Below are 22,202 nucleotides of genomic sequence, written 5' to 3' on the forward strand. Positions count from 1 at the left end.
TGTGTGTGTGTGTGTGTGTGTGTGTGTGTGTGTGTAGGTGTTCTGGAAGTACAAAGAAATGAGCAAAAAAGTCTTCCCACATGTTTCTACAAGAAACAATGTTCCCGAGAAAAAGTCCGTTATGGCAGCCTATATACAGAAGTTGGTTCTGAACTTCAAAAACCTATTTTTTCCCTTCGTTTTGATTTTATACACGCACAAGAAAAAAAATTCATGGAGATACACCCTGAAGAGCATGATGGGAGGGGGGTAAAAAGGACTGAAAAAAAAAAAAACCTGTGAAACTTAGATCTGAGTTTTAAAATCTTTTCCAAGATTTTCCTTTCTCTGGGAGAAATAATCTCATTCTGAAAATAAATATGCTCTTGACTTCTTGGGGTGAGGAGGCTGCTGGCAGGGTGAGCTGGGGTGTGGGCTGGGGGCGAGCGGGTGGGTGAAGCTTATAAACAAAAAATGCCACACGCATCAGGTCAGACACCCGTAGTGGCGGGACTGGGGGCCCCGCTGGCCCTGGGAGGCCGTCCTCCGCCCGGTGAAGGTGAGGGCAGGAGAGAGTAGACAACCCTTCCCAGCGCCCTTCGCCTGCACTGGGGCCTCCAGGAGGCTCCCTCGTTGCTGGCATTCGAATGAGAAAGTAAACACTGAACCCAAGATTTGGGGGCTGGCGGGGTGTGGGGTGGCAGGGAGAGCCCGGAGGGAACATTCCTGCCTGGGACCAGCTTGGCTCTACCAGGGTCTGCTCCGGGAAATGGTGCCCCCAAGGCTGCTGGGGAAGGAACAGGTAGGGGTCAGGCAAGGGGGGTCCTCTCCTCGCTGAGGCTGCCAGCAGAGAGGGGGGCTTTGCGTAGTGTTCTGAGGTCAAAGCCGCCCGGCCAGGCCCCGCTCCTCGCTGCAGCACCAGGCCCAGCGCCCTGGCTGGGGTTCCGGCACGTGGGCCCACTCGCCATTGACCCGAGGCCTCTGCAGCCCCCGCTGGGGGTCCCCGCTCTCTGATTCTGCCTTCACATTTCAACGGTTAAAATGTCTTCTCTTATGACAAGGAAGAAACTAAAGAGGAGACAAAACAACGTAGCAGCATTCATGGGAAGAGGCTGATGAAAAGGCTAGAGAAGAGACAGACAGACAGACGGACAGAGGTGGAGAAAGGGGGAGAGCCAGGGAGAGAGACACAGAGGCAGAGAGACGTTTATGTTGGAACTAAAGAAAAATCCTGAAAGGAGCTTTTTTTAAAAACGAGAGAGACAGAGGAGCCCTTTCCCCTCGAGGGGCTGGAGCTGCGGGGGTCCTGGGGGTAGTGTTGGGGGCGCCAGGCCCTGACATGGCCACTGGGTAGAGGACAGCACCTGAAATGGGGGTGGGAGGTGGGGCCAGGCCCCGGGGCCGTGGGGTCCACGCTCGGGAGCCCCGGGGTGGCAGCTGACATCCTTCTGCTGGGCACCGGGCCTAGTTGAGGGTCCCCCGGCAGTTCTCAGAGCCGCACAGGCAGGGGATCTTGACGTCCTCGATGGGGAACTTGTAGTCGTAGGTGATCTCCTCATTGACGTTGATGTGCTGCTTCGAGTAGATAACGATCTTCTTCTGTGACTCCACTGTGATCACCTTGGCGTAGCAGTTGGGCTGTGGGCGAGGCGGGAGGGGAGGGTGAGCACATGACCCACCTGGGACCCCACCTGAGACCCCACCCAGGCCCTCCCACACCGTGTCCCCCAAAACTCAACTGAGCCCCAAGCTCAAGGCCTGACTTACTTGCTGCGTGACCCCCTTGCCCACTGGCCACCTGCTCGAGGCCTCGGTTCCCCTCTGGGTGCAAGGACCTCTTGCCTGATATTAAATAAGGATGATGATGATGGTCCTAATCACTAATTACTTCCTAGGCTTCGATTTCCATTCATCCTGCCAGTGACTCCCAAGTTTATATTTCTAGCCCAGGCCCCACTTCTGAGCTCTGGAGACGGTCAGGCACCCCCTCATTGCTCTCCTGGACTACAGCAGCTCCCACTGCCTCTCTGTCCTCTGAAACAATCTATGCCTGACCCAGCAGCCAGGGGAATCTTCCCAAAGGGACAGCAGCTCCTGTATGCCCTTGGCTCGAAACCTTCCAGTGGCCTGCCTTGGCTTTTAGAGAAACTTCTCTGCTCTACCTACAGGGCTGAGTGACCTGGCCACCCCATCCTCTCACTGTGCCCTGTTACCCCCTACTCCATCCCCACTGCCCCCCTTGCTGTCCCTCAAACAGGTGTTCTCGCTCCCTGCCCCAGGGCCTTTGAACAGAACGCTTGCCCCACTCACTGCTTCGCCTGGGTGATTCCCCTTATCCCTCAGATCTCATAGCATAGCCCCTACGGGCCCCGGGGATGATCAAGTCACAATTATGCAAGCTGGCGCGTACTAAGCACCTGCTGTCAATACACTCAAAGGGCCCATAGGCAGTGACCCACCTGGTCCTCCCAACAATCTACAAGGAGGACTGTTGTCATCCCTGTTTTACAGACTAGGAAACTGGGGCACTGAGACATGAAGTACAAGCCTACGGTTGCTCAGTAAGTAGCAATCCAAGACTCGAACCCAGGGTTGGGGGTACTCGTCCTGGAACTAGCCTGCCTCCTGTTTGAAGATCCTTGTGTCTGTCTTCAGCGTGAGAACCACCTTGTCATCAATGCCCACCACCCCCTGCAACCCTGCCCTGTCCACCACAGTCACCACTAGCCACATGTGACTATTTAAGTTAATTGAAATTAAAAACTCAGTTCCTTAGGTGCACTGGCCACATTGCAGGGGCTCAGCCCCACATGTGACTAGTACTACATAGTGGACCGCACAGACACAGAGCATTGCCACTAGTGCAGAAAGTTCTACTGGACAGCACTGCCCTAGGACGTAAGCTCTCTGAGGGCTGAGCCCAAACAACTGGGGCATAGAAAAGCCCAGCGCAGAGAAGGAACTCTGTAACCGTTAACTGAACAGACCACTTCTGAGCACCTTGAATCTCATGATGCCCATTTTACAGATGAGAAAACTGAAGCTCAGAGAAGGGCTCCTTGTACAAAGCCTCACAACCCACCCTCACTCCCTACCACCCTCGGTCGACCCTGAGCTTAGGAAGGAGGCCACACTGGTTCCTGTGCCAGGAGCTCCTAGGTCCTCCTGGCACAATGGCAGGGGCAGTGGCCGCCCCTTGCCGGTCACTCACGTTGCAGCTGTGGTTAATGAAGCGCGCGAAGTTGCCGCACTTGGTGGCGTCAATGATGGTGTCGTGGTCCACCCGGAACATGTAGCTGCTACCAATGCCCTCATCCTCATAACGTTTCTCCCGCATGTCGGCGATCACCTGGCCAGGAAAAGCCCTCAGTCTGGGCCGGGCCACCCGTCCCTGCCCTGATGCCCGTCCTGCCACACAGCACCTACCTGGCGGATGTTCTGGCCCACATACTCGATGACCATCTCGTCAGCTGCGATGGGCTCCATGGCGAACAGGCCCCAGTCGTGAATGTGGCTCTTGCAGAATTTGAGCTTCTTCTTGCGGAACTGGGGGAGAGAAGGAGATGAGGGGTGAGAGCCCTGATCTCAGGTCCCGCTGCCACCCCGGGTGGGGCCTGGCCTCACCTTGAGCTGGTTGAACTTGAGCAGGTCACTGTCACAGCTGCCAGTGAAGGAGGACAACAGGCGGCGCTGCTCCGAACGCCGCTCTGAGCCCGCCCGAGTGGAGGCGTGAGGCTGCGCCGGGATGCTCATGCCCTGCCGAGGATGGCGGTGACACATCAGAGGAAGGGGGCGCTGCCCGCGGGAGCTGGTCCACTCACTACAGTACCCATGTCCCCATCACATCCTTGGCGCCCCCAACCTAACTCTGGGTCTCTGTCGCCCTAACTTCCCAGCTTTCTTGCTCTGGCCGGATCTGTGCCTCTCTTGTCCCTAACTGTCACTTCTCCTCTAGCTTGGTCCTTCCCATCAGAATCTGAACGTGCTCAGGTCCCTCCAGTCTTGAAGACGACACAGCTTTCCCTTCACACTCTTGCCGTCTTTCTCCATCTCAGCTGGAAGATTTGGAAGCATCTCTGCTTCTTGGACAGAAGATGGTGGTGTCTGTCTACCTTGACCCTCTCTGACTTCGCCGGACATTCAAAATCACGGCTCCTTCCTGGACATGGAGCATCTCTTCCCTCTCTCGGGCTCCATCGCCCTCTGCCCCAGCCATGAACGCCTGGCGCTTCCCTCCTCCCCAGATGCTCTCCCTGCGTGCGCTTGTCCCTGCTGTGGCCTTTGATTAACATTTCTATCCTCATGATGCCTAAATTCAGGTCCCTGGCCCGGAAGTGCCCCTCCCAAGTTCTATAGTGTACCCATAGATCTACCAGTCTGCCAGACCTCACTGCCTGGATGGTCCAAACCCCAAAACTCAAGCTGTCCCAAAGTGAAGGTGCCACCTTCCTTCCCACCTCAGCACTGGTCCAGCTACCCAGTCGCCAAGGCCAGACCCAGTGGCATCCCCAATTCCCTTGTCTCCTGTACCCAATTCAGCCCAGTCCTGTCCATTAGACTTCCTAATATTCTAATATTTCTGATATTCTTCCAAACGCACCCATTTTTGTCCTCATGGCCACCTAAGTCCAACCTATCTGCACCCCTGCACTGGAAACTGTAGCGACTGTGTCAGAGCCTTCCCTCTGGACCCCTGCAGTCAACGGTCTACACAGCAGCCAATGTGAGCTTTGGAAACCACAGCCTGAACCGCATCACTGTCACCCCCTCTCAAAACCCTCCTGTGGCTTGCCGTCACACACAGAATACAAACCACAGCCTCTGGGGCCCTGAGGACCTCTTCTCTCTCTCTCTCTGGCTGTGACTAGCCTTTGCTTTTTCACGCCACTGAGCCCTTCCCTGCCTCAGGGCCTTTGCACATGTTGTTCTGTGTGTGACCTACTGGAGTTAGTGAGCCCCCCTCCTGTTTTAATTTTTTGTTGAAGACTTTTTCTACTTCTCCGTAGTCTCTCCCAGTTATCCACATGGCTTGCTTCTTTACTTTATTCAAGTCTGGCTCAGACGTCCCCTTCTCTGACCCCTTCTGACTTACCAATTCCTAACCTCCTCTGCTGTGTTCTCCATAGCTTGCTCTCCACCTGAATTCTGTGTTTGTCTATTCCCTTATTTCCAGTCTCCCACTAAAACATAATTTCCATGAAGAAAGGATTTGCCTTGTTTGCGGCTGCAGCCCCAGGACAGGCTGGGAACACAGCAGGTGCTCAATAGACATTTGCTGAATTTAAAAAGGAACGAATGAACCTTCTGCAGATGCAACTCAACCCTGCTCACGTGCTCAATTAAAACCCTTTGGAGGCTCTCCACTGCCCACCCTCACCCCGAGCACCCAGGTGAGTAACACCCTCCATGTGCCGGCCCCTCTGGCTCCAAAGCCCCTCACAGTGCCTGGTACCCCCCCCAGGAGGCGCCCACTCACTACTCAGCCAGGGAGGCTCCGGGGTCTGGGCACCTGATGGCAGTACCTGGGTGTCTGCAGGGGGCTCGTCGGTGCTGGCACGGCTGCTGTTGAGGTATCTGAGCTTGTCCTTCTTGTCGATGGTGTAGAAACCCTCGCTGCGGGCGCAGCCGGTCACGTGCTCGCGGATGCCATCGTCTCGTTTCTTTTTCTTAGCTGAAGAGAGGCTGGTGGGTGGGTGTGGGTCAAGGGCCACACGGACATTTGGGAGATCCTTCTGGAGACCCATCCACCAGTCCTGGCCTCTCCACCCTCAGACCAATCTCCCAGAGGGTAAGGATGCCAAGCCCCACCACCCACACCTACGCCGCCTGCATGCAGCTGCCCACTGGCCGACTCTGCTGATGGTCAGAACTCTGTCAGGGGCACCTAGATGCAAGGCCCTGGGTGTGTTTCTTATCCACTTTTTGCCTCAGTTTCCTCATCTGCAAATTGGAGTAATAATGATGCCTCTCTGATTACATCTGCTCAGGCTGCTTAGCAGAGTTTCTGACACAGAGTAGGTGCTCAGTAAATTAGTTTGGTACCAAAGGGATAATGACAGCTCCAAACTCACAGGCTTGTGGTAATAACCATCAGGGCAGCATCATGGCTAAGAGCCCAGATCCTGGAGCCAGCTTTGCCTGAGTTCAAATCTCAGCTCTGCTATTTCATAGCTGTGTGACTTTGGGCAGGTCATTTAACCTCTCTGAGACTCAGTTTCTTTACATGTAAAATGGGAGTAATACTAGTCCCTACCTCACCGGGCTGTTGTGAAGATTAAATTAGGCGACTGGGGGGCCAGGAAGTGTGAGCCCTCAGTCAGCCTCTGCTACCGACATGCTGTACAGTCACATTGCTACGTTCGGCCCTAAGACCTGCTAATTCTGGGGGCGAGATGGGCCTGGCATAGAGGGTGTGTGCAAAGTGCGTGTGATGATCCTGTATGGAGCCTGGCAGAGCGCCGGCCCACAGACATTGCTCCATAGGTGACAGTGACTCACGCTACTGTGGGAGATGGGGCCCAAGAGGTGGGTGAGGGCTCCTGCATCCTAGGAGGTGTGGACCCCTGCCCCGCCTGGCAGGATATAGGGATGGTAGACCCAGAGCGTGTCATTGAGCCAGTCCATGCCGTTGTCCTGCTGCAGCAGCCGCTCGTAGGTGACACACAGGAAGCGGATGTCCTCCTCGTCGATGCCACCGTTCCAGATGTCATACAGGATGGTCATCTCCTCAAACTCAGAGCGGGGCCGGAAGAGGGGTTGTGGTGGCGAGAGCTCCGGCGAGGCTGAGCCTACCAGGTCCTCGTGGCGCTTCTTAGGCGGCCGGCGCCAGGGTCCCCGCATCTTGGCCAGTTCCATGAACTCCTCAGTGACTTCATCGCGCCCACGGGGACCCGGAGGGATGGCCTCAGAGGGCCACTGGTTCTCTAGCTCCTTAAAGGGCAGCTTGGTGGGCTCAACAGGTGGTGGAGGTGGGGGTGGGGGAGGCTGGGGGGGCAGGGGTGGTGGGGGGGCCGGGATCCCCGCGTTCCGGAAGTCCAGGGTCACAGCCCGGGGGTCTCGGGTGCTAGGGAAGACAGGGGTCTGCGGCTGCCCTGGCAGGAGCAGAAGGTCCCTGCCGAGGGCGGCCCCTCCTGGTGGCCGGACCAAGGGCCCATCCAAGGAGAGCACAGCCGGTGGGGATCGCCGGGGCCGGCCCGGCTTCCTCTTGATGGGGGGTGGGCAGGGGGCCAGCGGGGCAGGCAGCAAGGGTGGCAGCTGGGTGGGGGCCCGAGTCTGGGCCCGCAGGACCGGGACCGGCAATGCCAGGGGCAGGGGCAGGGGCAGGGGCAGAGGCAGCGGCAGGCCGGTCTCCAGGAGCACCGGGGAGGCCAGGGGGCCAGCCCGCTCATCGCGCCGGCCAGCGGGGAGTGGGCAGACGGGCAGGAGGATGGGCCCACCGGGCTCGGGGAAGGTGGGCGTGAAGCTGAAGTCCCGGCCAGGTGTCCTTGGGAGGCCCCCGCTGCTCAGGCTGGGGGACTGGGCTGGGTAGGAGAAGGGGCTGCCAGGCACCTGTGGGGAGCTCAGTGACAGGCCGCTGCTACCCCCTGACAGTGGGGGTTCCCCGCTTGGCGTGGCCGGCACCGTCTCTGTGCTCTGCGACTTGGCCAGGCTGCCACAGAGGCCTGGAGTACGTGGGGGCTGGTCCTCTGGGGGAGGTTCCAGAGGGACAGGGGGCTGTGGGGCGTCCGGGGTCTCGGGCTCCGGTGGTGGGCTAGGCGGCCGGGGTGGTCGAGGGGGCGGCAATGGTGGCTGCAGGGGTAAGGAGAGCAGTGCAGGGGGCTCGGGCTCCACTTCCAGCTTGTCCTCTGCATAGAGGTGGGCGAAAACCAGGCCGTTATTACTGGATTCTAACATTGTTCAGTGCTCTGTTTATGCTGCCCTACTGTGCGCTTGACACCCGACCGACTCATAGCCCTCTGAGTCCCCTGGGGTTCTGTGAGTATGGGGACTGTCCCCCTCTAGCTAAACCACTCAAGGACAGCGCCTAGGCCAGTGTCAGGCACACAGTAGGTGCTTGGTAAATGTTGGTGGAATAAATCAAAGATGCAGGAGATATGATTGCTAGCTTTTGACACTGGGTCTTTAGAAGGGAGTTCCTGTGAACAGGGAACGCCCCATAGACCAAGAAGATGGGGTCTGTGATCAAATAAAATTCAACAGGTCTCCTTCCTGCAGGACTTGGCAGAGGCTTTAAGGTTTTCTCTTGGCCTTTATCTCCATTGTCCTATAACACATATTCTAACCTATCTGCTGTCCTGTCACCCTACCCCCTGGAATGCAAGCTCTCCGAGGGCAGACACTTGTCTGTTTGGCCCAACTGTCAGTGCCCAGAACAAGAGAACTGGGGCCACGACAGAGGCGTGATAAATACTTGTGACAATATTCAAAGACCTGTTGTTCAGCAGCCAAATGACGCAATTAAACAAAATACAACAGGTTTCTTTCCTGACGGTCTTATTAGAGGTATGGAGTAAGCACATGCGGCTATGTAAGTTTAAATTAGTTGAAGTTAACTAGCATTACTAATTCAGCTCCTCAGTAGCACTTGCCACATTTCAAGTGCTCATAGCCACAGTGTGTCTAGTGGCTATGGTGTTGGACAGGGCAGAGAGAGAATGCTTCCATCACCACAGGAAGTTCTCCTGGCCAGCGCTGTCAGAGCCTTTTAGGTGCTCTGTGCAGCTCCACTGAGACGGTGGAGGGTGCAGTGTCCGCAGCCCCTCTCGCCTGGCCCAGCTCCCCCGGGGCTCATCACTAAAACGACTGCACACACCCACCCCCCTTTTGGGGAGCATCTTGTGGGACTGATGGTCCAAGAACTGAACTAGTGGGGAAACACTGGCAGAGAGGAGTGGTACCGGCAGTGGACACCATCAACACGGGCCAGGTTCAGTGCTCGCACATTGTGTCACCTTACCCTGCCCTCCCTCACGGCCTCATGAGGGGGGTGCTGTCCACTGACCCCATCTGACAGATGAGGAAACTGAAGCTTAGGAAGGTTAGGTGATTTACCCAAAGGAGCCTAGGCTCATTCTGACGGAGGCCCTCATTCCCGCCTCCCTCCCCACGACCCTCACATGGGCTGCAGGTGTTACCTGGAGAGGGCCCTGGGGATGGCAGGGGCCGGGTCTCCACCTCTCCAACAGGGGGCTCTGGAGACAGCAGCCTGGGCGCCTCCTGGTTCAGGTGCGGCTCCTCAGGGGGCTCCTTGCAGCTCGCCAGCTCCTCGACACCCACAGGCAAGGAGGGCTCCTCCAGCATGGGGGTCTGCTCCTCGGGGGCTTTGTCCTCAGCCTCAATGTCCACCTCCTCTTCCGTGCCCAAGGACTCCATGGCGGGCGCCCCCATGGCCACGTCCTCCTCAAAGTCCTCGTCAGGTGCAGTGGGAGCCATGCTCTCATCTGCAGCTGCCTCCTCTTCCTCCTCCTCCTCCTCCTCTTCCTCCTCTTCCTCTGCTTCCACCTCTTCTTCATCCTCTGAGGATGACGAGGACTCAGAGCTTGATTCGAACTCAGAGGACTCGGAGCTCTCGCTGGAGGACCCAGCTTCAGCCTTAGAGGTGGCGATGCTCACTGTCTCCTCTGGGTGGGGACACAGGCAGGAGCCCTCTCGTTATCTGCTGTGCCCCAGCCAGATGCTTTACCAAAGGTCTCAAACTGGTGGCACCTGGGCTGAATATGGCCCTCGGATAAGTCGGGGAATGTGTGCATGTGTGTGCTAACTACTCGTCATGTTTTTAAATTGAGGTGAAATCCACATAACATTAAACTGACCATTTACAGTAAACAATCAATGGTATTTAGTACACTCACAATGTGTACAACCACTACCTCTATTTAGCTCCAAAATATTTTCATCAGTTCAAGAAGAAACCCATCCCCTTTAGCTATCACCACTCTACCCCCATCCCTTGCCCCAAGCAACCACTAATCTGCTTCCTGTCTCTATGGATTGAGCTGTTCTGGGCATTTCATATAAAAGGAATTATACAGCATGTCACGTGTGTGTTAATGAGTTCACATTTCAAAGGCAAGAAATTTTGCCCCAAATGTATTGCTAACTATTGTTCCGACTCTGCCCTCTGCAGAGGGACTCTGGGCCGGGCCAGGTGCACAGCCTGCCCCACTCACCTCCGTCCGAGTCCCCTTCTTCCTTCTCACTCGCCCCTGACAGGGCTGTGTCTTCGTCATTCTCAGACTCATCCCGGTCATCACTGTCTTCGTCGTCGTCATCCTGGGGGGAGGGATGGGGAGGCTGGGTGAAGGGCCTGGGCCCCCTCACCTGGCCCAGCACCCCAGGCCTCCTCAGCCTGAATGGTACCTTATCTGATGTGGATGAGGTCGAGGAGGAGGAGACCTGGCTCCTGGGGCCTTCCTCCTCCTCCTCCTCCTCCTCCTCCTCCTCCTCCCCCTCCTCTTCCTCCTCGGTGCTTTCCCGCTCCTCTTTGTCAGAGGCTGAGGACGAGGGTGAGGTGGTCGAGGATCCCGAGGATGAGGATGCCGATGAAGAAGAGGACACTGACAATGACTCCTTCTCGTCCTCCTCCCCTCCACTGTCCAGCTCCAGTGGCCGGGCCGGCCGCCGCCGCACGCCCACACCCTTGGGGTCTCGCTTGGCGAGCTCACAGGGGGCGTCTGCCATATCCCGGTCCCGCTCACGCTCGGATTCTATGGGAGGCAGGGTGTCAGAGCTGGGCAGGAGGAACATGGAAGGAGAAGACATGGAGGAAGGGGTGGGCACACAAACCTTCATCTTCCTCATCCACAGAGGTGGAGGGCCGCAGCCGCTTCTGGTCGCCAGACGACGCTGTGTCTGGTGGCTCCTTCCTCTTGACCTTGAAGGAGGGCAGCCGGATGGCCCCGCGCAGCCCAATGCCCAGGCCCAGGCCCTCGTAGCCCAGGCCCTCGCCCTTGCCCCATGACTCCAGCAGGCACGAGGCGATGCGGTCCTTGGGCTTCGGCCTGTCCTCATCCTTGTGCTCGCCGGACTTCACAGGGGTCAGTGAGGCCTGGGGTGCGAGAGAGGAGGGGAGCGTCACCATGGTTACAGGGCTGCTGTGACCTTGTGGGGTGACTCTCCCTGAGCAGCCTGCCTTCTGCTGATAGTGACAGTTGCACGGTACTGGGCACTTCCTTTCTGTGTACCTGGCCACACTTTGTGCCCACCACTCCAGTGGATGGCCCCAGTACTCCACTCTGCCTCACTGACCCTCAATTTCCTCACCTGCAAAGTGGGCCACTACAGCTACCTACATCAGAACAGTGGCTTTGGCCCTTCAGAAATCGGAATCCAGAAGAAACATTGTAGATACATTCGTATCATCGAAACACAAGTTTCACAAAATAATATTACACTATCCTATTTTGGGGGTGTGGGTGGCAGAAGTGCCTTGGGAGTAGAAGGGGTGCCCAGCTGGGTTCCTGCCTCACACCCACCCACCACCCAGGGTGCCCGCGTCCACCCACCCACCTTGGCCATCCGTTCCTTCTTATCCCACCACTCGTCGAAGGCCCGGAAGGCCACCACCTCCACCATCTTGCGGTTCAGGTCACGCTTCATGATGGCCTTGAGTTCTTTGAGCACCACGAGCAGGACGCCATCCACAGTGGCCTTGTGTGGGTCCTCCTGGCGTGGCACATAGCCTGGTGGCGGCACTGATGGGTCAAACTTGGGCAGGGGTGGCCAGGGCTGCCCGCGGCCTGGGCCAGTGTTGCTCAGGGAGAAGGGGCCCCGGTAAGGCGGCAGGTTGACAAACTGCAGCCCAGCCGAGGCAGCGGCGGCCGCAGCAGCCATGAAGGGAGGATAGGGGCAGGCACCCTGGCCTGTCATCAGACGGCTCAGCATCTGTGTCTGCATCTGGAAGGACATGGGCATGCCGCCCCACTGGCCACCCAACACGTGGCTCATGTCCACCTGCATCACGGGAAACAGCCCCGGCGGGAAAGGCGGCAGCGGCGGCAGGATGGGCGGGGGTGGGACACCAGGTGGTGGTGCTGGCAAGGGTGGTGGGGGCACTGTCACGGCTGGGTGGGCTGGGGGTGGTGGGGGCGGTGGTGGGGGCAGAGGTGGGGGCATGGGGAAACCAGGCTGCGGTGGGGGCGGTGGCGGGGGTGGAGGCAGTGGTGGGAAGCCAGGGGGTGGGGGCAGTGGCAGGGTCGGAGCCAGCACAGAGGGGGCTGCCACAGCCGCCGACCCTGGGGTCACCACCATGGGCTTGGGGCAGTCAGCGCTGGTGATGGGGGCCGAGGGCATCTCATCGTCCGAGATCTCCATGTCCTCACCCGAGGACTGCTGGCCCTGTGGTGAAAGCAAGGAGAGAGCGGTGAGGGTGAGCCTGGGAGGCCACGCAGGCTCCCAAAGCCCCCTTCTGAGCCCCAGAAAGTTGGAGAAGCTTTCTGTAAGACTAGCGAGCAACATGGATTCTGCCATTCTGATCCTTGTCCCCTCCCTTCCCAGCCCTGTGGCCTTGGACAAGTCATTTAACCTCTCTGAGTCTCAGTTTCTCCATTTGCATAATGGCATCATATTACCTGCCTCGTGGGGTAATTATAAAGATTCATTCATTCATTCAACAAACATTTACTTGGCACCTGCTGTGTGGCAGGCACACCATTCCAGGTGCTAGGGACACAGTGGTGAACAAGACAGATGAAATCCGTGCTCTCTTGGAGTTAAACTTCTAGAGGGAAGAGGCAGAGGACAACCAGGATAAAGGTGTGAAATATACAGTCCACCACAGAGAAAAAGAAAACCCGGGAAGGGAGATGCGGCATGAAGGAGGAAAGAGATGCTGTCTCAATCTGAGAGATTCTGTTTCAGTTTGTATTCAGAGAAGATAATACTATTAGTTAACACCCTTATAGCACTTCCTGTGTGCCAGGCACCTTTCTAAGCATTTTACATATATTAACTCAGCTAATCCTCAGAGCAACTCTACAAAGTAGGTCTGCTATCTCCATTTTTATGGATGACAAAACTGGAATACAGAGACCTTAAGAAATTTGCCAGGGCCAGCCCCAGTGGCCTAGTGGTTAAGTTCAGTGCTCTGTGCTTCAGTGGCCCAAGTTCGGTTCCTGGGCATGGACCTACACTGCTGTTGGCAGCCACGCTGTGCTGGTGGCCCACATACTCAAAAACAGAGGAAGATTGGAATGGATGAGCTCAGGGCGAATCTTCCTCAGGGGAAAAAAAAAAGAAAAGAAACTTGTCCAAGGCTACACAGCCATTAAGAGATGGAGCCAGGATTTGAACCAGAAAGTGGCTCCCCAGCCTGTGTTCCCAGTTGGCCTGTTGTCCTCACTGCAGCAGAGAGGGCCCAAAGGAGGTGACACTGGAGCAAGTGGGGTTAGCAGTACCAAAGGTGCATAAATTGGAGATGTGTCTTTATTCTTCCTTAATTACTCTTTTCATCTAGTCTCATAACTGCACGCTTAGTGTGGTCCAGTGTGGGGCTGAGTGTGGCAGGCATACAATGTCTCATCAATGTCTCTTTTCTTATCTGCACCAAAACCTCACAAGATGGGGTTTCACTCCGATCCTTCTGACAGATGAGGAAACACACTCAAAAAGCAGGAAATCACAGCCAGTCAGAAACGGGGCCAGGACTCAAAACCTAGGACACCTGCTCAGTGAGGGTTAAGGGGGCTGTTGTCCAAATCCAGGGATGTGGTACCAGGTGACCAGGGGAGGAGTCAAGCATGACCCCGGCTCTGAAATGGGCAAGGGCCCCTTTGCCTTGGGACATGGGGCTTCGGGAAGCTGGATGCACAGGCCTGGAACTGGAGGGAGGCATTGGTCCACGTGGTGGAGGTGGAGGGAAGAGGAGCAGGGGTAGGGAGAGGAGGACAGGCCACCCCCAGGCTCTTGTGTCAGGACAAGAGGCGAGGAGGTAGCTCAGGCCCTGCCCAGGGTGAGCGCAGCTGAGGATCACAGCCTCTGTCCGGTGTTAAGAGACAGGAGAGCCTTTAAAGGCTGAGGGGGCGGGGTCTGTGCAGGCTGCAAGGTCAGAGGTCAGGTTTACAGGTGAGGGAGGACTCCAAGGGCATCAGAGGGGCGCGGCGAAGAGGAATAGGACCCTCCAACCCTTCGGCAGCAGCAGGAAGCGCTGGATTTTGCTAGGTCCCCTCTACGGACACACCCACTCTCTCTCCCTCTTGGGGGTCCCCACGCCAGACTGAGGGAGGGACTGGCAGGCTCAGCCTGACATTCAGGGACAGCCCCCGGAGATGAGTCCTGACAGCCGGGCGAGCGGGCGCAGCGCAGCGCGGCCAGCCAATCACGGGGAGCCCCGGGCTCCAGCCGGCCCGGCCCCGCCCTCCGCCCAGGCCCGGAGCAGCCGCGGGAAGCGCCCCCCCCCCCCCCCCAGCCCAGCCTGGAGCGGCCCCTGCGGCCCGCCCTTAGGCCGAGACGGTGGTAGGCAGGTGAGGGTGGTAGGCAGGTGCTGTCACCGTCCCATTTCACAGACGACGAAACTGAGACTCAGACAGGGAAAGTGCCTTCCCCAAGGTCGCCCAACCAGTAAGTGACAGAGTTAGGACTCGAGGCTCAAGGACGGGAGCCTGAACTTTTCACCAACAGCCTCAGTGAAGAATGGGACTCTCTCTCTCCACCCTCCAAGGTCCGTCCGTCCCGTCAGTCTCCCACCCCCCTCCCGCTGCTCTCCCGGGGTCTTCAGCGGGGACTGGGACTCCCTCCCGGCTCGGTCCCGAGGAGCCCGGGTGCTGCTCTCCCGACCGCCAGCAGGGGGCTCCCGAGGGCCAGCCTGGAAGTTAGAAGTACTCCCCGGCTTCCCTGGGCTAATGTCCTGGGGCATCCCCGACCCCAGATCCCTGGGCCTCAGTCTCCCCTTCCCTATAGTGACACGGCGAGAGCCCATTCCCTCTGGCTACTCTGGGCTTCCCAGCCCTAGGCCAGTCGGTCAGGATGGTAAACATCCTTAACCCCAGGGAACTGAGAGGGAGGGAAGACAGGAGGATGGCAGGGCCAGGAGCCCCCTACCTCTGCACACCTGTCAACTCCCCCTGCCTGGTCCCCTTGGTGCCAGAAACCACTTCCCTAGAACGGCCTGGAGGCCCCTTGGAGCCCCAGCCACCTGCGGTCCCCTCCAGGGCAGGACAGGTTCCTCTCTGTTCCTCCCTGAGGCAGCCAAACCGGCCTGATCAAAGGGCCTGGGAAGGGGGGACCCTCCGCCCTGCTGCCCACAGGACACAGAGCTCTGTCTAAGCCCCTGGCTGCTCATGCCCGCCGGGCCCACAGGTTCCAGCTCAGGTCTCCAGGAGGGCCACTGCAGGTGCCTGGACCAGGAGGGAGGAGGAGCAGAGCCAAGGAAGATGACCTAATCCCCCCCATGGCAATGTGGCACACAGTGCCCCTACTCCAACCTGGAGGTGGAGGATCCTGGGGTGAGGAGAGGGTACAGGGTGGTCAACTTTGCCGGCTTCTGTCCCTGGCCCTCCCCCTGGGCTAGCCCTTAACTCCTTCACTCCTGGAACCAGAGGCAGAGGGAAAAGGAAAACTTCAGTGCCCTCCCTGCCCACTACGGTTTGCCCCCTCTTCAGAGAGCACCAGGTTCTAGGAGACAGTGCTCCAGAGCTCCGACCTGACCGAGCTCAGGAGAGCGCTCTGGCTAATGCCTCTCCCCAAATCTGCATGAGCATCAGGACCTTGATCACCCCCCAGCCACCCAACAGAGAAGGAGGCCCAGAACCTGCAGCCCATACTCTCTGGGGTCTCAGCAAACTCCTACCAAAGAAGCTCAAGTCGGAATTTATCCCTAGGAAAAGTCATGACTTCCCATACCTAACAAGGAGGGCAAGAGAACTAGGTCATGTTTCCCTTCTCTCCATAGCTGCTAGGGAGCTCAAAGCCAAATCAGCTGCTCAATCACAGCCCCTGGTGCTTTTTGCATCCTCTTTTTAATTTTGATCCGGTATTTTGCCTGCTCTAGCCCTGTTGCTTCTGTGTCTTAGCTAGTTATCCTAAGGGGATAACGTTTCAAAGGGGGAAAGAGGGAGATTCAAGACAGATAAAACCAATCCCAGACAGAGGTGGACAAACACGGTGGTACCTCATCCATCTTCTCTGAGGTTGGGGTCCTGTCTCCAGCCAGGTCCAAGGCCACCTCAGGTGTCTGGCCCAGAAGACTGGTCGGGTCTGGGGGTCCTGGCTCCGGTGGGGGCCGGAGCCCCAGGCCCAGGTCAACCTCATCATCCTCGTCCGAGTCAGGCAGTGGTGTGGGGCTGATATCCTCCAGGCCGGTGCTGGAGGGGCGTGAGGAAGGTGGTGTGGGCCCTCGAAAGCCCAACTGGGAGTTAGTGCCAAAGGTGGCCAGTGGGGAGAGCTGGGAGGAGGACGACGAGATGGGGCTGCCCTCCATCTGCAGCTCCGTGTCCGAGTCCTGCTCCCGAAGGAAGGGCAGCTTGGTGCGCTGCTCCTTCAGCAGCATCTCGATGCGGGAGTCCAGGCTGTCGTGGGGCTTCTCCGGCCCTGCAGGCGACGACTCCAGCGTAGGCGTGCCAGGACTGTCACAGGGCTCAGGACTCCAGCCGAAGGTCGGCCGGCCGCCCAGCTCCATGCTGTTGGCATCAGGGGGCGGTGGGCCGGGAGGCGTGCCTGGCTTCTCCTTGGTCAGGGGCTCAGTGGGGGGCAGAGGCGGGGGCGCAGGTGCTCTCCGGAACTCCCCGCTGTCACGGGCCCCAAAGGGGGTTGTGGCAGTGGGCTCCTCAGGAGGTGGGGGGAAAGGGGGCACAGGGGTCTGATATGGAGAGAAAGCCGACTTGAACGTGACTCCAGGAGCAGAGGCTGCTGGGGCAGGCGGTGGAGTGTGGGCAAATGTGACTGGATCCTGTGGCTGGGCCTTGAATGGAGGGCCACCGCTGCCCCCACTGCTGCCAACTGCCCCAAACGGGAGGTCCACAGAGCCCCTGAAGGCGGCTGTGGCCCCTGCCACCGCGGTGACTGCAGAAGAGTTGTGGACATAATGATGCTCATGGCGGCGGTTGTAGGCATCCGTGAACTTGCTCTCGTGGCGCCGGGCCTTGAAGGTCGCTGCGGGGTCCTGGCTGAAGAGGTAGGAGGGTGTGGGCTGGCGGCTAGAGTAGCTGGAGTCTTGCGAGAAGGGGGTACCCAGGCGCGGGGTGAGTGGCGTGCCCTGTCCGTAGGAGTTGGGCGTGTCCAGGCGGCAGCTGGAGTAAGCAGTGTCCTGGGAGAAGGGTGTCCCACCACTATTGGGGGTGACAGAGGATGAGCCAGAGCCACAGCCTGCAGATAGGCCACCATCCTTAAGGCGCTTCAGGGCATCTGACAGCTAGAGAGAGAGAAAGAGAGAGAGAGAGAGAGATGTGAGATCATTGGGGGGAAGACATGCAGCGGAATGGGGCTGTTTTCCCTTCTCACTCTGGCTGCTGGGGAGCTCAGAGCCAAACTGGTTGCTGTAGAACTACAGTATGGTGAAAGGAAGGGGTGGGGGAGATTAAAGAGGAGTGTCTGATGGTCTTAACGTTTTTCTAATCTTGGGGTAGCCAGTTATCCTCAGAGGAAAAACCCCTTGAGGGTTTTTCCTAATCCCTGAAGCAGAGAAAAGATAAGACCTTGACATCTTGGTTTGAATTGGGATTTCCTTCCTGCCTCAGGCTGTCAGAAATCAAAAACTTTCCAGGTGGAGATAGCTGCCTGTGGTTTTAGGAATGAGGGGGTGGCCAAGGGCCTTGTCCCCCCAGCCTTGATGTCTTAGGATTTAAATAGTGTGACATGGTACAAGTGCCTAATAAACAACCCAGCTGACCGAAAGTAAGCAGACTCTTCACTCTGGAATAGTTACTGGGGGGGCGGGGGTTGACACTGGGATGAAGAGCTCCCCAGGAAAGACTGGTCTAGGTGAGTGTCCTGGGAGGCAGTGGTTGGGAAAGGAATTGTCTTGCTGTGGAAGGAGGGACCTGAACTCTGCTCTCTGGGGACAGGGCTAGAGGGGTGCACAGGGGTAGAGGTGTGCACAGGACATCAGACACCAGGACCCTGGACACAGCAATGTTTCAGTATCAATGTGGAAAGCAGGCCCCAGGGGGGCTCTGGGTCTTGTGGGAATCCCAGCCCGTGCAGGGGCAGGGCTGGGGGCCTGTGCTCGGCGAGAGCTTGGGCAGTCTGGGCTTTTAGACCATACTGGAACCTGTGGTGCGTGTGGCCAGGCTCCTTTCCCTCCCAGACCCTGGTGTCCAAAGCTGGAGATGGTGGGGCAGCGGGGAACAACACAACGACACGACTGACAGCCATAAACCCACCTGCAGGGTCTCATTCACGATGGGAGAGACAGCGTCCAGCTCACCCACTGGGAGGGTCTGGGGTGTGTATCGGCCCGTGACCAACAGTTCATAGAACCGCATGCGGGTTTCCCCTGTGGAAAGGGAAGGGAGGGAGGACTCAGCAAGGCTCAGGATGGGGCAGCCCCCGCAGGTTGGCATCCTTGTGGGTCCCTGAGACCCCAAACCTGGGGAAGCTGTGTGACCCTGACCAGCTTCCCATCTCTCTTTGTACCTCACGCAAGAGTCCCACCTGTTCAACGAAGCTGCTAAATAAACTGTATGATTTGTCTGATCCTGAGATTCAGAATTTGATGCCTCGTGGGGCTGGGACTCCCCCAAATACAGAAATGCCACCTGCAACACAAACCCCCTTCCTGTCACCTGGCCATGGCACCCAAAGAGTGAGTCAGGTCTTCCCTGTCCCTTCACCTTCCCATTTAACAGCCAGGGCCCTGTACCAAGGGGAGAGGAGACTGGTGACACAGGCGACAGTTTCTTGTTAACTCTCTGGGGCCAGGTGACCAGCAAAGTTTGTAAAACACACTCTGGTACGACATTACTGTGAACTCCACACGCCTCCTCCTCCGCCCAGGCTCCCCAGCTCGCCGGGGCCCACTGCACCCTGTCTGGTAACCCTCCACCCCAGCAGACAGAGGCCTCTACAGACCAGGGGGCCCCAGATTATCGATATTTATAGAGCCCGCTGAGGCAGCTGCATACATATGCAAAGGAGACACATTCCTTGAGCGACTCTTTACACTTTACCGGTCTCTTTCTTGAAATACAAACTTAGTTGGCAGTCTCTGAGAGCTCCCCTCTTTTTTTTTTGCAGAAATGAAATTTTGGTGAGAGCTGATGGCAGCCGCCCAAGGAATACGTAGATTTGAAAGGGTCCATCCCTCCCCACCCCCCGCAGAGACTGAGAAACTAGAGAAGGGGGGTCAAGGGGCTGGGGCTTGGCCAGGAACCTGGGTTGTGCCCTCAGGAGGCTCAGAACTAGGGACAGGCTTGAAGAGTTTGTGGATAACCTTGCCTACCCAGGACCAGCGTCCTTCCACAACCCCCAGCAAGGTCTTAGAGACTCAGTCAATATGTATTCATTATTAAAGACAAAAAAGAAAGGGTTAGATTTTCCTGTCTTGGGTTTCGTGCGCCCTGGTTGCCCCTAAACCTCATGCTCACAAAACCCCTGGAAGCCACCTACCTAAGCCCTCCCAGGCAGGGTCTCCCAGGGGACCCCCAGGGGCTCTGGACCCAACAGCATCTGCCCAGTCACAGGGCTGGCTGGTCCTCAGCGCACCCGCACCTTCTTCTATATCAGTGGGAACTTCCCTAGAGAGGCCATAGGCAAACCCCAGGGATGCCCTGGAGACCTGCGAGCCCCTCCAGCCAGCATCCAGGAGGAGCCTCCCAGGACCCTGAGGGTGGGAGGGATGGCCTCCCCAGCCTGACTAGCCCAGACTCTCCCAGCAGCCGCTCAGAGTGAGCACAGAGTGAGATTCCGGTGCATGGGAGGTGGTGCTGTCTCTTTAAGAGAGAGGAGGGAAGACACAGTGTCAACCCTTGAGCACCCAGAGCAGCCGGTCTATCGGAACAGTATCAATGAAACCACACTCTGGGCCCAGATTGGCTCCCAGTTCCACGGAGAAGGGGCACCCTGGGTCCTTAGAGGACTCTCTCTTTAGTTGAGGGACCTATTCTTCATGTATTTAAAGGCATCTTGCTGGCTCTCCCTCAGCCCCCCACAAATAAACAAACCCTGCCTCCTCCCCTAACACAGTTGGCAACACTGGGGACTGTCTAAACCCAGGCCACCAGGGCTCAGAGAGGGGCCCACAGGGGTGTCGGCAGTGGGGAAGCCTCCGGGTGGTCCCTAGGGGTGCAGTGGCCAAGGACTGGCACATTTGGTAAATTATAGCTTGTCTCCTAGCAACAGACAACACATTTAGCTCCACGTGACTCTACCCTCAGGAGGGGGAAAAAATACAGCTGTAGGGGGGCACACAAGGAAGAGTGAGGGGGTCCCCAACACTGCAGGAGGGGCCCTAGGGGGGAAAGGGGTCACAGGGACAGGTCTTGCGGCTGCTCAGCAGTGGGCAGTCCAGAGCAGGCCTCCACTCACCTTTGGTGTCCAGCTCCACGTGGATGATATTGCCCATGACCGAAGTGCTGTGCAAGTGCTGAACCGCCTCCTTGGCCCCCCTGACCGTGGCAAAGACCACCTTGGCAATGCCCAAGTGCTTCTTGGTCTTGGGGTTGTACAAAATCTCCACCTCCTCCACCTCCCCATACTTCTTGCACATGTCCCTCAGGAAGTTTTCGCGGATGTTATCATTCAGCTTGGCAAATGTCACCTGCTTCGGAGGCACCGGGCCCACGTAGAACTCATCGATCTGGCAGGGGACGAGGGGGAAGGGAGTTTGGAGAACATTGAAACCGAAGGAAAAACAACATTTCCCCACTCGCCCGCCCGTTGAAAACAATGAAGGGTAAAAAATTAAAAAAAAAAATTTTTTTGGAAAAAAAAAAATGCACGCGGGCGGGCCCGGGAAGCGGAGGATTAAATCGTTTGGAACGTGGAAGTCCTCTGGGTTCGAAAGGAAAGGGGAAAAAGAAACAGTTTCTCTTTCCCCACCCCCCATTCTGGCCTCCTCTCCCTGCTGCCGGGTCAGGGGCGACCCCTGGGGCTAGGAAGCTGTCCCCGTAAAGCCAGAAGGCTGGGAAGGGGGGCGGGTCCCGGGGCTGGGTCCCCCGGCTGGCAGGAGCCAGGTGGAAACCCGGAGCCCCCAGCTGGGCGGGCAGGACACTGTATCAGCGCCTTGATTACAGTTTCACCGAGTGTTTACAGTAGGCTTGGAAGGGACACCCTCTCGCAGCCATCTCCCCCTCCCCGCCAAAACTTCCCCGGCCCGGACGGCGGGAACTCAGAATCCGGCTGGGCTCGGTCAGGACTGGCGTTATTTTCGAACTCGCGGAGTGGGGAGGGGGAGGGGTCCTACCTTGAATTTGGGCACCGACAGCTCCAGCTCCTTGTTTTTGGTCCAGATCCCGACGACCCGAGGATCTTCGACGATATCCACCGGGCGGTTGCTGGACATCTGTGGGGAGGAATTGGGGGCGGAATGGGAGGGCTGGACCCACTCCCCGGGGGCAGGGGCAGACCCCCCTTCTCCAGGCGCTTGTCAAACTCCAGGGCTGGGGCCCCGGCTGACAGTTGGCCCAGTGGTCGGGCGGGGGTCCCCGGGCCGCTCGGACCCCTCTCCCCGGGCAGGGCTGGGGTGGGTGGGGGCGGCGGGGAGGCGCGCCGGCTACTCACCGCCAGGCTGAAATGCTGCCCATCGTAGCGGTACAGTTTATGATGCCCCTTTTTCAGAGCCGGGTCAATCATCAACTTGTAACTTCTCCAATGGTGGTTCCTCCTCTCGCCCGAAGGGCCGGGCTGCGGCGGGGGCTGCTGGTGGTGGTGGTGGGGGGGGTGACTGTTCTCCATGCCGTTAACCCAACCTGAAAACGAGCAAGTTGTTGTCGTCTCCGCCGCGGCGGCGGCGGCGGCCGCTTCTACACACACGCGAGAGAACCCAATCGTCCGGCCCCCACCCCCTCCCACCTTACCAGCGCGCCCCAAAAGGAGCTGTCTCGCTGGCTCCCCCCAAAATAAGAATGGAGCGAGAGAATAACCCTTCCGGGAGAATTAGGCGCCCGCCCGCTCGGCCACCGTCTCGGGGCGGCTGCGAGGGTCTCCCGGGGGCCCCGGGTGCGGGCTGGCGGTGCCCGGGGCGCCCGGAGGACGCGGGCTCCGGCCCATGGTGCCCGCCCGGCCGCCCGGCGTGGCGCTCGCTCGCTCGCTCGCTCGGCCCGGCTCGGGCGCGGGGCTCGCGGCAGGCCTGG

At 58.2% G+C, this 22,202-nt stretch overlaps 1 protein-coding gene across 2 annotated transcripts in view; it reads right to left on the reverse strand.

The window, feature by feature from the left end:
• Window positions 1–6: 6 nt before the first annotated feature.
• Window positions 7–22,202, reverse strand: part of SETD1B (SET domain containing 1B, histone lysine methyltransferase) — a 22,962-nt gene continuing 766 nt past the window's right edge. Inside the window, exons 1-17 of one of the 2 annotated variants that reach the window (XM_046640410.1) lie at window positions 21,927–22,141; window positions 21,631–21,818; window positions 21,314–21,412; window positions 20,437–20,707; window positions 18,294–18,406; window positions 16,085–17,323; window positions 11,488–12,315; window positions 10,765–11,026; window positions 10,339–10,685; window positions 10,149–10,251; window positions 9,114–9,599; window positions 6,564–7,823; window positions 5,502–5,668; window positions 3,604–3,735; window positions 3,406–3,525; window positions 3,191–3,328; window positions 7–1,617 (exon numbers count right to left, since the gene is read on the reverse strand). In XM_046640410.1, the coding sequence (XP_046496366.1) occupies window positions 1,444–1,617; window positions 3,191–3,328; window positions 3,406–3,525; window positions 3,604–3,735; window positions 5,502–5,668; window positions 6,564–7,823; window positions 9,114–9,599; window positions 10,149–10,251; window positions 10,339–10,685; window positions 10,765–11,026; window positions 11,488–12,315; window positions 16,085–17,323; window positions 18,294–18,406; window positions 20,437–20,707; window positions 21,314–21,412; window positions 21,631–21,804 (5,913 nt within the window). In that variant the 5' untranslated portion in view covers window positions 21,805–21,818; window positions 21,927–22,141 and the 3' untranslated portion in view covers window positions 7–1,443. Of the gene's footprint in view, window positions 1,618–3,190; window positions 3,329–3,405; window positions 3,526–3,603; window positions 3,736–5,501; window positions 5,669–6,563; window positions 7,824–9,113; window positions 9,600–10,148; window positions 10,252–10,338; window positions 10,686–10,764; window positions 11,027–11,487; window positions 12,316–16,084; window positions 17,324–18,293; window positions 18,407–20,436; window positions 20,708–21,313; window positions 21,413–21,630; window positions 21,819–21,926; window positions 22,142–22,202 lie in introns of those variants that run through there. The other variant, XM_046640409.1, reaches the window with a different exon arrangement.

Source organism: Equus quagga, chromosome 15 (assembly GCF_021613505.1).
Source record: "Equus quagga isolate Etosha38 chromosome 15, UCLA_HA_Equagga_1.0, whole genome shotgun sequence".
NCBI lineage: Eukaryota > Metazoa > Chordata > Mammalia > Perissodactyla > Equidae > Equus > Equus quagga.